The 14,839-nt window shown below is 49.7% G+C and overlaps 1 protein-coding gene and 1 long non-coding RNA gene across 3 annotated transcripts in view; one reads left to right on the top strand and one right to left on the bottom strand.

Moving 5' to 3' along the window:
* The first annotated feature begins 256 nt into the window (after positions 1 to 256).
* The window catches only part of CCDC12 (coiled-coil domain containing 12), a 42,061-nt gene continuing 27,478 nt past the window's right edge, over positions 257 to 14,839 (top strand). Inside the window, exon 1 of one of the 2 annotated variants that reach the window (XM_056335541.1) lies at positions 257 to 509. In XM_056335541.1, coding sequence (XP_056191516.1) covers positions 304 to 509 — 206 coding nt within the window. In that variant the 5' untranslated portion in view covers positions 257 to 303. The remainder of the gene's footprint in view (positions 510 to 14,839) is intronic. The other variant, XM_056335542.1, reaches the window with a different exon arrangement.
* On the bottom strand, positions 1,271 to 5,362 carry LOC130147820 (uncharacterized). Its single transcript, XR_008821354.1, has 3 exons — positions 4,204 to 5,362; positions 3,260 to 3,381; positions 1,271 to 2,277 (listed from the first exon to the last, which is right to left on the bottom strand). It is a non-coding gene; the product is annotated as an uncharacterized LOC130147820 (long non-coding RNA).

The raw sequence follows: 14,839 nt of genomic DNA, 5'->3' as shown, positions 1-14,839 counted from the left end.
TCCCTTCCCCACCCCCGCTTTCACCTTCCGCCCCGGCAGCCCTTTGAGGGGAAGGTATAAGTGGGGGTGGGGGTGGTAAAATGCCCCCCACCCCATGATTACCCCCCCAATTAAACCAGCTGAGCTTTGCGCACCTTAGGAGGGCTGGGAATAAGCCTAGCCTGGCAAAGAAGTAGGATTTGGGGCTATTTTGCCTATGAAAAAAAAAATAAAATTACACATTTTAAAATTTTTATTTTTTTTTTCCGCGCCCCCCCCCGCCCCCCGCCGCAGTTGCGCCCGATAGCCGCGGCTTGCTGAGCGATGCGCTCGGCGGTCGATGGGCCGCGCCTGCCGCGCGTGCGCGCCGGGGGTCGTACGGAGCGCGGGGGAGAGGGAGGAAGATGGCGGCGCCCGGTGGTGGCGTGGAGGCGGAGGAGGCGGCGGCGGGCCCGGCTTTGGGGAGGCTGGAGGAGGAAGCGCGGCGGCGGCGGGAGAGGTTGCGGGCCCTGCGGCAGCGCACGCTTCAGGTGCGGTGGGGGTGGGAGGTGTTTGGGGTGGCGGATAGAGGGGTATGAGGGTCTGGAGTAGGCCTAGTGGTGGGGGCAGGGGGTCTGAGGTGGGCCTGGGGTGTTGAGGGGAGCACAGGGGGACTGAGGTGGGCACCAAGGGGCTGAGGTGGGCCTGGGGATGGGGGAGGGGGCACAGAGGCTCTGAGGGGGCCACAGAGGGTCTGAGGTGGGCCTGGCGTTGTTGGCGGGGGGCACAGAGGCTCAGAGGTGGGCCTGGGCGTGTTGGGGGGGGGGCACAGAGGGTCTAAGGTGGGCCTAGGGGTGTTGGGAGGGCTTGAGGGACAGCAGGTAGTGAGGTCTGGAGCCAGAGAGTTTGGAGGGGGTCCTTGGGTTAGGGAGGGGCCTGAGGCAGAGAGTAGGGGGTGAAGAAGGAGTTTAGGGGGGACAGGGGGGCCTGAGGGTGGGGGGATGGTGCTGTGGGTGAGGTGGGGGTCCAGGGGTGCTTGGAGAGGGCTGGGGGGTTGGGGGCCACCAGGCTGGTGGGGCTGGTCATTGCGAGGGGTTCAGGTCCTGGGGCACTGAGGGTTAAGGGGAAGGATGGCTGGTGTCTGGGGTGTGTGTGTGGGGAGGCAGTGGGGAGGGGGCTGTGGGGTCGGGGGGAGGAAAAGAGTAGGGCAGAGGGGGTCCCGGACTGTGGGGAAGGGGATGTGGGTAAGAGGGGTGAAGGCACTGGAGGAGGGGGCTTGGGATCTGGGTGATGCCCCAGTGACGGTGCTGGGTCTCTTTGGTCCCATCCGTGGGGTCTGTGCTGGCTCTGTAACACCCCTCCTGGTGCTGCTCTGCCTTGTCTGCTGTCCCCGGCTGTTGCTAAACACCCGCCTCGCGTGATTATGTGTCTTGATTTTTCTATCTTATCCCCCCAGTTTACTGTGTGTGTGTCACAGCTGAAATCCAAGCTGCGATCTGGGTTTGGTAGTGAGGATGAAACCCGAGATTCACCCCCGGGGTTAATTAATAACATGTTACATTTCTCTGGTGCTTTCTGGGCCTTTAAACTTGCCTTCCAGGGAGACACTGAGACCCAGCTACCTTTAGCGCAGGCGTGAGGATGCTGAGGGACCAGTTGTGTTGCCTTATCAAAGCCAGGGCCAAGCGGGTCTGTAAATTGGGATATTTTTCTTAGATGTGTGCACTGTGGATGGTGCGGCAGGCTCCTTGCTCAGCCTCAGAGGAGTATGCTGTGGATATTGTCCATCTTGTATTGCTGCTGGCAGCAAAATGTCCGGGATTGGTTCTTAAGGACTTTATCTGAAATGTTTTGTGATGGATTGAATCCTCACCCAAAAACCTCCAGTTATTTTACCCGGCTGTCATTGTTGCTTCTGCAAATGCTGAGCTCAGAATATTAAAGTAGAAATTATTTTTTTTTTTATTGAGGGTGTAAGAAGTATGGAGTAAACTTGAGAAACTTGGCAAGTGAGTATCTCGGCAGCGCCTGCTGAGGAAGGCAGCGGTGCTTCAGGGTGTCTGCACAACCTGGCATTGCTTAATTCTCCTCTTTTGGGCCAGTAAGGCGGTGCTAGCTCTGCTCCTCTTCTGCCACATCATCCTGAATCTGTTGATCCAGGTTAGCACGATCCAGTAACGTGGGAAGATGTCCTGTCGCTCCAGCAAGGGACCTTCTCTTGGGGTTATTTACAAAAGCCATGACTTTGGTGGGCAGGCCAAGCGAATTCTGCTGGTCTCTTGCCTTGAGGCGTTCCTGATTAGCAGAGAGCTGAGCTTTCTGAAAGGACAAAAGTGGGATACAGCTCCATGCCTAGCCTTACTGAGAAGAAAAGCTGGTGAAAAGAAAAGCTCCTTCTAAAAGAAAAGCTCTTTCTATTCGCTCCTGTCTGGCAATTCTAGAGGCACTGAGACGGAGTGGTTGTGGAGCACACAGGGTGTCGTTATCGTTCTATTGCTGCACTGTTTAAATTTTGGGTGCAATTTTCTGACTTGGCCCCTGTGAAGGCTAAAGCCATTCTTCTCACAAGTAGTATCTTGTATTACCAGCATAATGCCTGGTAGCTTGTGATGGCTTCTGGTGGACTTGTCCTGGTAAGTTTGTCCAAGCCTCTCTAAATCCATTTTTACTCTTGGCTTTTGTAGCCCCGTGAGACAGAGTCCCACCATTTAATGACAAAACTACTTCCTTTGGTTTTAAACCCATTAAGTGAAAGTTGCCTTGAGTGCTCTCTCACGCAGCCCTTGTGAGAAACACAAGTCATTCTGTGTCCCTGTTTATGACTTTGTAGTGCGCTCGGTCTCTTTCCAGGTTCAGGCTGTGGTGTTTGTATACAGATCTCTCTGAATCATCTCAGTGCCTTTCCCTGGTCCTTCCCTGAGCACTGGCATACCTTTTTCCGAGGGGAGATCTGGGACTGTGTGCTTGGCTCGGGATGTGGGGCACTGGTGGGTTTACAACTCTGGCACATGATGTCCTGGGTTTTTTTTCCCCCCTTGTATTCTCACTTCGGCCATGTGAGCCTGTCTTCAGCCATCAAAACTTTTTCCAGTCCTGTCAGTCTCAACAGGGACCTTTCCCCAGCAGCAGAGCTCACTGGGAGCCTGTTCCCTGTGCATGTGTAGCCACAATTATTTTTTCCCCCCATGTGTGTTGCTTTACATCAGGCTCTGGATTTCACCTGCTGTCTCATTGCTCAGTTGGGTGTGATTTTACAACCCTTCTGCCAGCTGTTGTTGGGTTTCCTTGTGGGTGATCTCACCTGCAAACGCTGTCATCTCATGAGTCTGGTCTTTCCCAAGTCCTTTGCGGTGCTTGCAACAGCCCAAACTCTGGCAGAGAGTGTGGGGGATAGAGAAGAAGAGGGGACCTGCAGATCCTTGCCTGGATTGTTGAAAAAACAAGTGAGGTAGAATCGTAGAATCCCAGAACGGTTTGGGTTGAAGGGCCCTTAAAGCCCCCCCAGTCCCACCCCTGCCACGCGCAGGGCCCCCTTCCCCCAGCCCCGGTGGCTCCCAGCCCCGTCCAGCCTGGCCTTGGGCACTGCCAGGGCTGGGGCACCCACAGCTGCTCTGGGCAGCCCGTGCCGGCGCCTCACCACCCTCACAGGGAAGGATTTCTCCCTCAGCTCTGATCTCCATCTGCCCTCTCTCAGCGCAAAGCCGTTCCCCCTTGTCCTGGCGCTGCAGGCCCTTGGGAAAAGCCCCTCCCCAGCTTCCTCGCCGGCCCCTTTGGGTGCTGGAAGGTGCTCCAGGGTCTCCAGGAGCCTTCCCTTCTCCGGGCTGAACAGCCCCAGCGCTCCCAGCCTGGCTGCACAGCAGAGGGGCTCCAGCCCTCTGGCCATCTCCGTGGCCGCCTCTGGCCCCGCTCCAACAGGTCCGTGCCCTCCTTATGCTGGGGGCCCCGGAGCTGGAGGCGGCGCTGCAGGGGGGTCTCAGCAGAGCGGGGCAGAGGGGCAGAGCCCCCTCCCTCGCCCCGGCGGCCACGCTGCTGGGGATGCAGCCCAGGGCACGGGGGGCTTTCTGGGCTGCGAGCGCACGTGGCCGGGTCACGTCCAGCTTCTCGCCCACCAGCACCCCCAGTCCCTTTCCTCAGGGCTGCTCCCAACCCGTTCTCTGCCCAGCCTGATACTGGGGGCTGCCCTGACCCGGGTGCAGGACCTTGCACTTGGCCTTGTTGAACCCCACGAGGTTGGCATGGACCCACCTCTCCAGCCCGCCCAGGTCCCTCTGGGTGGCACCTCTTCCCTCCAGCGTGTCCATTCAGTCAGTGGATGATCTTGTGCTTTCTGCTGTGCTCACCCAACCTGTTGCCTTTTATTGACTGGTAGCAATTGGGGTTTTTACTCAATAAAAAGTGCACGTGTGTGTGTGTTTGAGTTCAGGGCATAATTTACATTTGAGAAATGTCAGTCACCACTTGCTTATGCAAATATGCCTAAAATAGTATGCAAGCTGATGCTGGATTCTCAACAGTGTACGGCCTTGGCATCAGCAGAGTGTGCAATGTCAGGGATCAGGTATGGTATCAGAGAGGCCATTTCCTTCCTGAATTTAACTAAAATAGTCTTTCAGTAGTGAGCAATCAAATTGTGGACTCTGACTTGTTGGCATATTGAATATTGCTTCCTGTTCTGGCAAAAAATGCAGTTTTTCAATTGTGTAACTGTAATCTTCGTTTGTAAGCTTTCCTCTTGGTCCTGCCCCCACCCCCACCCCCCCAAAAAAAAAAAAAGTAAAATCAAAATACCTTGCAGCAGTTGCTCACTAAGTGTACAAGCCCTGAGGGTGTCTGCACAGCCTGCTGTGTGGTGGCTGGAGAGCTAAAGGGCTGCTCTGTGGTTTGCCAGCATGTAGCTGAAATGCCTGAACCCCATCTTTTAGTCTGACCCGCTAAGGCTTCTCTTGATGCTTCTCAGCAACCAGGTTATTTATTGTATAAGACTGTTTTTACTTCCTTGGGTTAAGTCTGATGAGTGCAGACTGAGCCAGGATTTTTTTGTTGTTGTTGTTGCTTTGTACAAGTGTTTTTACTGTTTCTGTGAGTCCTGCAAATTGAAAGATCATCTCTCCCTGATTTATACCCCCCAAAATCTCAAACCAAGCAAAAAAACCCCATGGTATGGTGTTATCTAGAAGCTATTGGAGAATCAGGTGGAAAGGTGATGGGAGCAACGTTGAAAGTAAGCTTTCTGCTGTGCAGGAGGGCAAGTGCGCGGGGAAGTACCGTAGCCTGTGATGGGGCTGTACATATTTTTCTGCCAGCTTACAGCACTCAAAAAAAGTTTCTGAAGCTGGTGGCTTATATAACTGGCACTTAGCTCATGTTTTCACTGCCACCTTCAATTAACAGGAAAACCCCACCAAGTTTTTGCAGGGAGCCTTGTGAAAGGTCACTCAGTGACGTAGGTCTTTTCAAGTTTAAGTTGGTTTTTTGTTTGTTTGTTTGTTTTAAGTAGCAAACGGTTCCATCTGCGGGGGAAAGTGGGGACAGCCTTTTCCTAACCACACTGTGCTGTGCCCTGCTGACCTCGCCTAAAGGAAGGCCTTTGCGGGCTAAAGAGTGGGATTTTTCGTGTGGCTTTTATTTTTCAAATGGCTGAGTAAGGGCAGTAAAAGCTGCATGAGTGTTGAACTGGTCTGTTGTGCTCTCTTTGCCCAAGGCTCGTGCTAATGATGGTGTTGAGGTTTTATCCTTGCAGTATCGTGTGGTAAAGCCCTGATTATCTGCTGTGTCTTTTTTTTTTTCTTGCCTAACGTCTGAAAATCAGATTAAAACATTCTGTTCATGTTTCTCAGGAAGACTGTTTTTGTTTTAGCTGAAGAACAACTTTTGCCCAGTTCAAGATTTAGCTTAGTACGATTGTATTTATTGCCTTTAGTTTAGCTCTTCCCAACTATCGCCTAACTGTGTTTTGAAGCAGAATGGGAGAGCAAGGTCTTCTGAATCTGTTTACCTGGCTGGAGGTGACTGTTTCCACACACTGAGGTCCTGCAAGCGCTTGCTCAAGCAAGCTGGAGCAGTTTGACCGGCAGTGAGATACAGAAAACCATGGGCATTTTCAGGATGGCGACCTTAGAGGCTGAGTTTTGATAGTACTTTGCAATTTTTGTGATTAAAAGGAGTGCAGCAGCGTGGCGCTTCCTGTGAAAAGCTGAAAGCACTTGCACCACCTCAACTATAAAATCCTTGTGCTACAGATCAGACTGAAGCTTTTGGGGAGATTCATCTGCTTAATGGAGGGTTCAGTCCAAAATGGTGTTTGGAGCAGAAAGCAAGTCCCTGTCCTAGATAAGATGTCACAAGATAGCTCTGTTGATCACCACTGGCCTGTCTAAGGGGAGTTGTTGTCCCTGCCTATATGAACACTTAACTTTTTTTGCAAGTCCTCTCCTTAATACACAAGAAACTGTGTTTCCATAACCACAGCTTTCTGCTGAGCAAGTTGATAATTAACTGTAGTTATTTGTATTTATGAAATGCTTGTCTGCAGGTTGCCCTTGAAACTAGCTCTTGGATGCATTCACATCTGCCCAGTTTGGAGTTAGACAAAGTCTTTGCTTGGGTGCAGCGTGGACTGGAGTTTACCTTGCTTTGAACCCTGTTAGAACCACCATGTAATGTCAGTTCTTCCAGCAGGCGTGTCCTGTGATGGGTTTGTAAGCACCTTGTAAATTGGAGCTTGCATCTTAAAAATACTGAGGTCTCTGCAAAAGCTAAGCTGATTTTGGGGATCCATCCATGTCAAGGAAAACTGTGCTGGTAAAAAAGGGTGGGAGAGGGGGAGGTCATGGGCCCTTTGGTTCATTTAGGTATCGCAGTATAGCATGCATGTCATCCACAAATGCTTTTGGCTTAGGGCGAGGAATCTTATTTCAGTTAAAAATATGTGTATGTGTGTTTAGTAAAGGATTTGATAGGCTTTTCCTCTGGATAGCACCAGAGAAACAAAGTAGTAGTGAAATAAAGAAGTACGTACGTTATCTTTCTTGCAAGGGGCTAAGTACTTTTCCCACAGCTACTTATTTTTAGCAACAGATATACGAGTAGAGGAGCTGTCGTTTCGGATGCTGCTTGTAACCTGGGTCTGCTCCTTTGATCCAGCTGTTGAAATAATCTTGTGTGTGGCTGCTATTGAAATGAGAGGAAATAGTTCATGGCTGCCGGTGGTGTGACAGGGCTGTGGCACGTTTCTGCTGGGTTAATTTGGATAACAAAGGAGAGGAGGGCTTCAGAGGAAACTTCCCAAGTTTGGCTTCCTGAGACTGTGAGCAGAGTGGTTTAAGGGAGTGCTGGGTCAGGCTGTCATATGCTGAATGCACTTGAAGTGTTGAGAGGAGTTTTGTGCCCACCTCTGCCCTTTCCCTGCCAGTTTCTAGGGTTTAAGGGGGATTCTCCCCCACCCCTCCCATTTCTAAAATACAGCTTGTGGCCCCTGTAAAGACGAAGAGCCAAAGTTCACCATGCACAGGGAGGATTTGGGTGGCAGTAGGTTGGAAATGGAAGGGCAGCTGGCAGTGTTGGACGCATCTGATGGAGCAGCTCTCTGCTGGGAAGATGCATGTAGCAACCCTTTTCTGTTTCGTTTGGGGCTTTGATGGGCTGCTGTGTCCTGGCTGAGGCTCAGCGAGGATGGGCCAGCATGCTCAAAGTGGCAAGGAGACCTGGCAGAATGGGAAAGGATGACCCATGGGGAGATGTAAAGCAAATTGGACTCACTACATGAAAGGCAGAGAAGGTTTTGGTGCAATATGGGCACGATAGGGACAAGAAGTCCTCAAGGCTAGTCCCATTTGAGCCCTGACATCCTTTCTTCTCCAGCATGGCTGGCACTTCCCTGTCCCTCACCCACCACACATGCTTCTGAACTGTTGGGGCAGCTCCTGGCATGTTTGGGGTGCTGTTCCTTAGGCCAAGGTTAGCACAAGGAGATGCTTTAGCCAGAATCTGCTTGACTCAGACTAGCTTTTTTTCACATTGCTTTTTGCTGGCACCGTTGCCACCTTGTCAGACCACCAGCGTAGCGGCCCAGCAGAAGTTGGCACTTGGAGGCAAAAATCTTTGAAAAGACCATGCCAGATGTTTTCCTTCTTTTTTAGTATGGAACTGTGGTGATATAAAAAACCCTATCAGGAGCGTATCTTGTAAATAGAGGGTTAACTTTCCTAGGAGCAACCAGCAGAAAGTTTATGAGTTCTGATTTTCCTGATGCTCATTAATCTTGACTTACTTTTGCATCGCCATGGTAATGGACAGAGAGTTTTTACATAATTTCTCTCTTTTCATCTGTACCCATAAAAAAAGATTAAGCTGTCCTTTTCAACCCAAAGTAGACAGTGCTAAGACCTTGGCTCTTTTAATCTACCGCTCAGTAGTCCCAGCTGTGCTGTCTGGGTTGCCTTTTTGCTGGAGCTTTAGAATGGGCTCCATGGAAATAGTAATGGACGTGAAGTCTCTTTTCATCCATTGCTGATAGCGCACTCATGCTGAATGAGTGGGAGCTCCAAAGGGTAACGCATAGCCAGAGGGATGCCTTGTGGTAGCCAGAGGAGATACGGACAGCAAGCAAACTCTGCCTTGGGGAAATCTTGTTTTTAGCCTTCAAATGGATAAACTGCTATATAACAACTTTATCTTTAGGTTACTGAAATTACCTGCTGTAGGTAGCTTTTGTGATTTTCAACAGAGAAACCTTGTCTTTCCAAGGATGCAAGGCTGATGGGGTTGTGTCTTTCCTCCCCAGCTGCTGGCCCCATTGACCAGTTTCATAGTGGAGCGATGGAGGGTGGGCACTCGGTAGCTACAAGGCCCCTACAAGCTTCAGGAAAAGAGGTTGGATATAGAAAGAAGCCTTTTTTTTTTAACCACCCTCCTGAAAGTTTCAGTGTGAGCTCAGCTGTTACCAGCTATCAGGAAACAGATTTGGGAGATTTGTTGTGTGGTTCAACTGTGGAGAATGTTTTGATTGGAGCTTCTGCTTTATTAAACCTCTGAGAACATACCCAGGAGTCAAATCCATAGGAAAGCAGGCCTGAACCTACAACAATTCGTGCAGGAATTTCACTTGGCATCGTCTTACTGAAGGAAATACTTGATGGTTATTACTAGGAAGGCAACATCAGCATGGTCCTGAGCATTTCAGCTTTGTAAATTGTAGTAAAATTCAAGGAGGCTTTTGTTGAACAAAAGCAATGTAGTTAAAGGTCAGTCTGAAGCTTTTCCACCCATGTAAGTGCATGATTCCCTTTCAGATTCTATTTTTGAAGCTTTTAAAAGCTTTTCCTTTATTCAGGTTTGGTTCTGTTTCCTTTGACGACTCACAGCATCTTTTTGGTTGTTTTTTTTTTTCTTTAACTAGGGCTCGACATTTGTTTTCCTGATGCCCTTAGTTCTGTAGATACAGCAAATGCAAATCATCCCGCTCTTCAGATCATCTAGTGTAAAGCATGAACGTTTCAAGGGTAATGTATTTTCATCTGGAAGAAAGTAATTTGAAATACAAATGCCAACAGGGAAAAGCAGCATCTATATGAACTTTCAGGCACACTCCTTAAGGTGCAAATGTGGTGCAGTAGTGGGGATCCAAAGCTGATCTAAGCAGTAAATGCATTCCTCAGTGGATTTAGGACTGCTACAAAGGACGTTTTTAATAAGCAAAAATCAAGTGACCTTTAGGAGTGTGATGGGAGGCAGTGAAGGGCACCAAAGCACCTCGAACGTGTAATCCGGGCTGGCGGGGAAGACAACGTGAAGCATCTAAGGCCAGAAGGTGTTTGCCAAAAGTTAGGGACAAGCTGAAATAAGAAAATCTGTTCTGTGCACATTGAGGTTTCACCTGTATCTTGCAGCCAGCACAGATTGCTTGAACTTGTGCAGCCCTCATGACAAAGTATACTCCTTCTTTCTTCCTTTAATTTTGTAATCTTGTCTGTGTCTCTTGGGACACATATGGTTTTGGGCCTGAAATGTGGCAGCTTCAGGTTATTCCCAAGGCTTCATGTGAAACCAGGTACAGAGGTAAACAACAGGAGTGCCTGTGGGTCGGTGGAGAAACTGGTGTTTGGCCCTGGGTTACATCTTTGCCTGTGCTGTAAAAATCCAGTTTGCTTGGGACTGTTGGGGGTTTTGTGCCAAGGTAAGTGTTGGTAGCACCGAAAAGAGGGAAAAAGTGGATGCTTTGTCTCTACTTGCTCAGGTTCTCTGTCAGATTAGCTTAAGGAAAGCTCTCCAAAAATGTTTAGTTGTATATAGGTGTAAAAAATAATATGAGAGAATAATAAATAAAACAACTGATGAGATCTCTGCTTTGAAATACCATGAAACCGGCACAAAAAAGTATAAAGTGGCTTAATAAGCATTCTTTGTCTGTAGTGTTTGAATTTGCAAGGGAGTAGAACAGATGGTTGTGCTCTTGGCTTCTGTGGAAATGCTTGTTGTAGGCATGTATTTCAGTATTGTCCATATAAGTGCATGCATATATACCTCTATATATGAGTTCCTGCATTCAGATTCCACCTTCTCCTTCCTTGCAGTCTTCCCTCGCTTTCTTAACTTGTAAAGTGGGTGGTGTAGTACTTCTTCTGTAACTTTGGGAGGAACTGTTGTATGGAAAAAAGTCCTTGCTGTGAAAGTAGTATTTAGCATTTACAATCATAGAGAGACCTTATTGTGCAGGCATGTTCTGGATGTACTGGCTTTCTTTTTCCTTTTGCACTTGGCTTTGCTGCTGTTAAATTCTGGGACAGCGTTTGATTGCTGTAGCTAAATAACAGGATCCCCTAGTAGGTAATTTCCCAGTAAGAGACCTGGTATTCCTCTCCTTTTAAAACAGAATATGTGGTAGCTCAGGGGGATGCTGCTCATTTTCCAAAAGCATCCATCGGCAAAACCAAGGTGGAAATTGTTGTGTGGGAGGTGGTGGTGGGGACACTGGAGCAACACGGCTCCGCTCCTGCTCGGCTGCCGTGCCGATGTGCAGGCTCACCTGAACAGGGCAGGTGCCTTTCTCCACACTGAACCTTCGTAATGCAATAACCTAGCGAGTGCAATAGCTCCATCGCTGCTTCTGCCGCTCTGTTGGCCAAAAAGCCTCAGACAAGGTAAAAAAGCAGGAGCCTTCCCTCTGAGGCTGTACAACCTTTCGGCTGTGTTAGTGCAGGGAGGAAGGCTCTCCCACCTGCTCCTTCGCTCAGCATCCCTGCCCCGGCACTAAAGCTTTCATGGCTGTGTCGTGTATCACGTCGGAAAAAGCTGCTTTGGCTGCAGCCCAGCCTTTTGTTTAATGTTGCTTTCGCTTTGCAGCCAGATTGCTTCCCTGCTCCTCTATGCCTGCCCGTGCTGGCAAGAGAGGTAGGAGGGGAGGAAGGGCACGGCACTGCTCGTTTCCTTCCCAGCGTAGCTCTGCGTCGTGTTTTCCTGCTATTGCTGCGGATGAGGAGCCCTTCCGCCTGTTTTCTTGGCTGTCCCGAAGAGTCGGTCAATCTGCAAATGCTGGTGGGCTCTGACCGAAGCAGCCGAAGCATCTCTCTGGCTGAAGAGCAGTGTGTGGTCTGGCAGCTTGGCTTGCTGCTGTCCTCAGTTTTGGTTTTTTTTCTGCTCAGTTTTTATTTTGGTGGAGCAAAGCAGCCTTGCGTTCCTGAAAGCAAAGTACCAAGCGGCTGAGAAAACAGTTGCTGTGGAAACAGAGCGTAGTAAAGTTATTACAGTGAGAATAAAACACACACTTAGGGCTACAAAGGCTTCATTTCTATTCAGGCTTTATTAGGAAAGTAATAAACTATCGCAGCGGTGCTCAAATGGCTGGAGATGGAAGCCTGCAGACAAAAGGATTGTGCTTCCACCAGCGACATGCAAATACACGGTGGGCGGCCAGGGGCGGTCAGTCATCCAACCATGGGAAAAGTTCCTCAAGGCTCTTCTCTACAATGCCACCCCATGAACGGGGTTGACTTTGAGACAGGAGGGTCCTTCAGAGCTGTGCTGGTGTTGCTGCAGGGTCTGGGATGGCAGCTCTTGGGCATCCCTGGGGTGATGGGGAAGGTGAGGGTCAAGGGGGCTTGAGCATTGATGTGGATCTGGAGTTTGCTGGAGGTTTCGACTGCTTCTTGATGCCTGCAGCGAGGTCCTTAGCCAGGCAGGCTCTGGCATTGTGTTGGCTGATTGGTACCTACAGGGAAAGCTGTTGATAATAAACCCTGAAAAGCAGTTTATTCTTAAACACTCATTTTGTTTGTCTTGTGGGCAGCTCTGGCTTGGAAGCTGATTGAGTGAAATACGGGGTTTTGCTTTTTTGCTTCTAAGCTCTGGAAACCTTTTGTAACCAAGTGGTTAGGAAAGGCTGGGAAATAAGGTCTGGGAGTAGAGGGGTGCCAAAATATCAATACTTAAAACAACACTGTACTCAGGACAAATAAAAGGTGGGAACTAGAAGTCGAGCTTGCAGGTGAATAGTGTTTTGTCTGCGTGTTGCTGCTGACAGTCCTGTGAATTAGGAGCTCTGCTTGCTTTTGTAGTACGGTGGGTCTCGGTTTCCTTTAGGATATGCAGGTTTGGTGGTCATAGTCAGGACTCAAATTCATGTCTGCTTATTCACAGCTCCTTCCCCTAATCCCTGGAAGCAGTGACAGTCAACAGCTGCCTCCTCCATGCACCGTTTGACAGGTTTTATGCAAGGGAGCCAAATAAATAGAAGTATTTTGCTTCAGCTGTAGTTTCCCAAGGTGATGCCATGCAGATGTTGAGCCAATGCTGCCGGGAAGATACTCGTATGCTTTTGCTGCTCTTTCTGCCTTCCCTCTGGTGAGCTGAGGTTAAAATAAACCAAGCCAGGTTAAAAGTAACCCAGCAGGAAAAAGGAAACTCTTGGTTTCTCTCTGCTTTGATTCCTGGATCTGATTCATGGAGAGACCTTGTGAAGAGGAGAGGTAGAGAGGAGGGCAGCTGGACTGTTGTTGAAGCGCTGCCTTTTGCGCATCTGTGAAACTGTGGCTGTAGGCTGGAGTTTAACAACCTTTTACACCCGTCTGAGTGGATTCTACTGTGGCCGCACCTTGCCTGTAGCTGCCTGTGCTGGCATGTGTTTGACCCTGCTGTGAACTGGTTCAGGAAGCCAACTGGCTTTTTTTTTTTTCTTTTTTTTTTTTCTTTTTTTTTTTTTCTTTCTTTCTTTCTTTCTTTCCCTTTTGTTTGTTTGGTTTGGTTTAATTTTTGTGGGAGGCTAAGTCCTTGAAGTGGTTTCCCATGGGGTGCTCACCCTGGTGATGGGAAGGTGCGGCTGGTGGGAATGGATGGAGATGCAGGAGGTCTGGCACGGCCACATCGGATGGGACAAGGGACAGGCTGCAGGGTGGCAGTGCCAGCAAGGCTAGCCCGAAAGGAGCCTTCTCACCGAGCCAGGGCTGAGGCTGACAGCCTGGGAAGTGAGACAAGATACATTTATTTTTAAGACCGTGACAGCCAGCACCCAGGTATAAATAATGGAGTGTGATGGGATTATTTTGAGTAAAAACACATGGAGCCGGCACGGAGGCATCTGGTATAATTGATTTAATGAATCTGAAAGGCACTTGAGACAGGTTTTCCAGCCAGTGTCCTCTGCAGTACAGAGCTCCTGTTCATCCTTGGCAGATGCTGGACTCCCCCAAACATGTTTTTCTTCAGTGCACCCACCTGCATTGCTCTGACACGGCTCTGCACCCCCAGCTCTTAAGGGGTGGCTGGTCTTGCCGTCGGCTGCAGATGAATAAAGTGCAGCACGGAGGCTGATGACCTGCTACGAGTCTGGCAGGGATCTGCAGAGCTGCCGGGACCCAGGGAAGCTGGGGGAATCCCTCCCATCCCGAAACAGCAGCAATTAGTAACGGTGGCACAAAAGCTTCTCAGTCTCTAGTTCTTGCCTCTCCAAGAGACGGTGGTGCGAGAACAGCATTATCGACCTTGTCGGCAAAATGTCGTGTGGTTGGGATTACTCGGCACAGTCGTAGAGCAGATGGATGGGTAAAACATTTTGTTCTGCATGATTTGAGCGTTAATCAGGCTGTGCTTGGTTTTGGGAATCCCTGTGTGCTCGTTCCTTCCTGCAGCCTCACACTTCAGTGCAGGTGGAAGAGGATCCTTTTTCCCTTCCCATCTCATTACTGGTTGGTTGTGGCCCTGTGAGGAATTTGGAGGCAAGGCTGACCAAAGAGCTTTTTGCCTTTTTTTTTTTTTTTTTTTTTTTTTTTTTTTTGGCGGAATGTGAGGGCTTGTTTTCCACCCCCCACTGACACAACACTATTCTCCTTCCTGGCTTAGAGCTCTTGCAGAAAGGTGGAAATTAGACCAGTCTAGAGGAAAAACATGCTTGTTGGAGCTGTGGCGTTCACCCTCTGGGTATGTCAGAGCTCATCCCGCTCCATACGGTGAGGCACCACTGCTTCTCCTCCCAATGGGTACACCGCCCTGTGAGCATTGAGACTGTGATGCTTTTTGCTGCAGCTAGCTGCAGCAGTTTCCCCCGCAGCACTGGGGAATTCACCCTTTCTCTGGGCAGTTTCCCAACAAGACAAGTATCTGAGGTTCTTGCTGACCTCTTGTTGAAGAGCCCTTGATGCTCTCGTCAGCCATCTACTTTGTTTTCCATGTCAGAACCTTATGCTAAATTTCCATGCCATTTGCTTGATGCCGTGTTCGCTGCTGGGTCCATTGCCTGAGTTGCTGCTGCCGTACTGCAGGGGTTTCAGCCTGTCCAGGCGGTCAGCAGTGCCCGTCCCCCTGTGCTGGGCACTGGGGGGGCCGCCCCTCGGATGCTGGGCTCTGTTTGGGCCCCTCAGCACCAGCCAGACCCTGAGGGGCTGGAGCGTGT

The sequence above is a fragment of the Falco biarmicus genome, chromosome 4, assembly GCF_023638135.1.
Source record: "Falco biarmicus isolate bFalBia1 chromosome 4, bFalBia1.pri, whole genome shotgun sequence".
NCBI lineage: Eukaryota > Metazoa > Chordata > Aves > Falconiformes > Falconidae > Falco > Falco biarmicus.
Note: the sequence above shows the minus strand (reverse complement) of the source record. Positions and strands in the feature narration are given on the sequence as shown.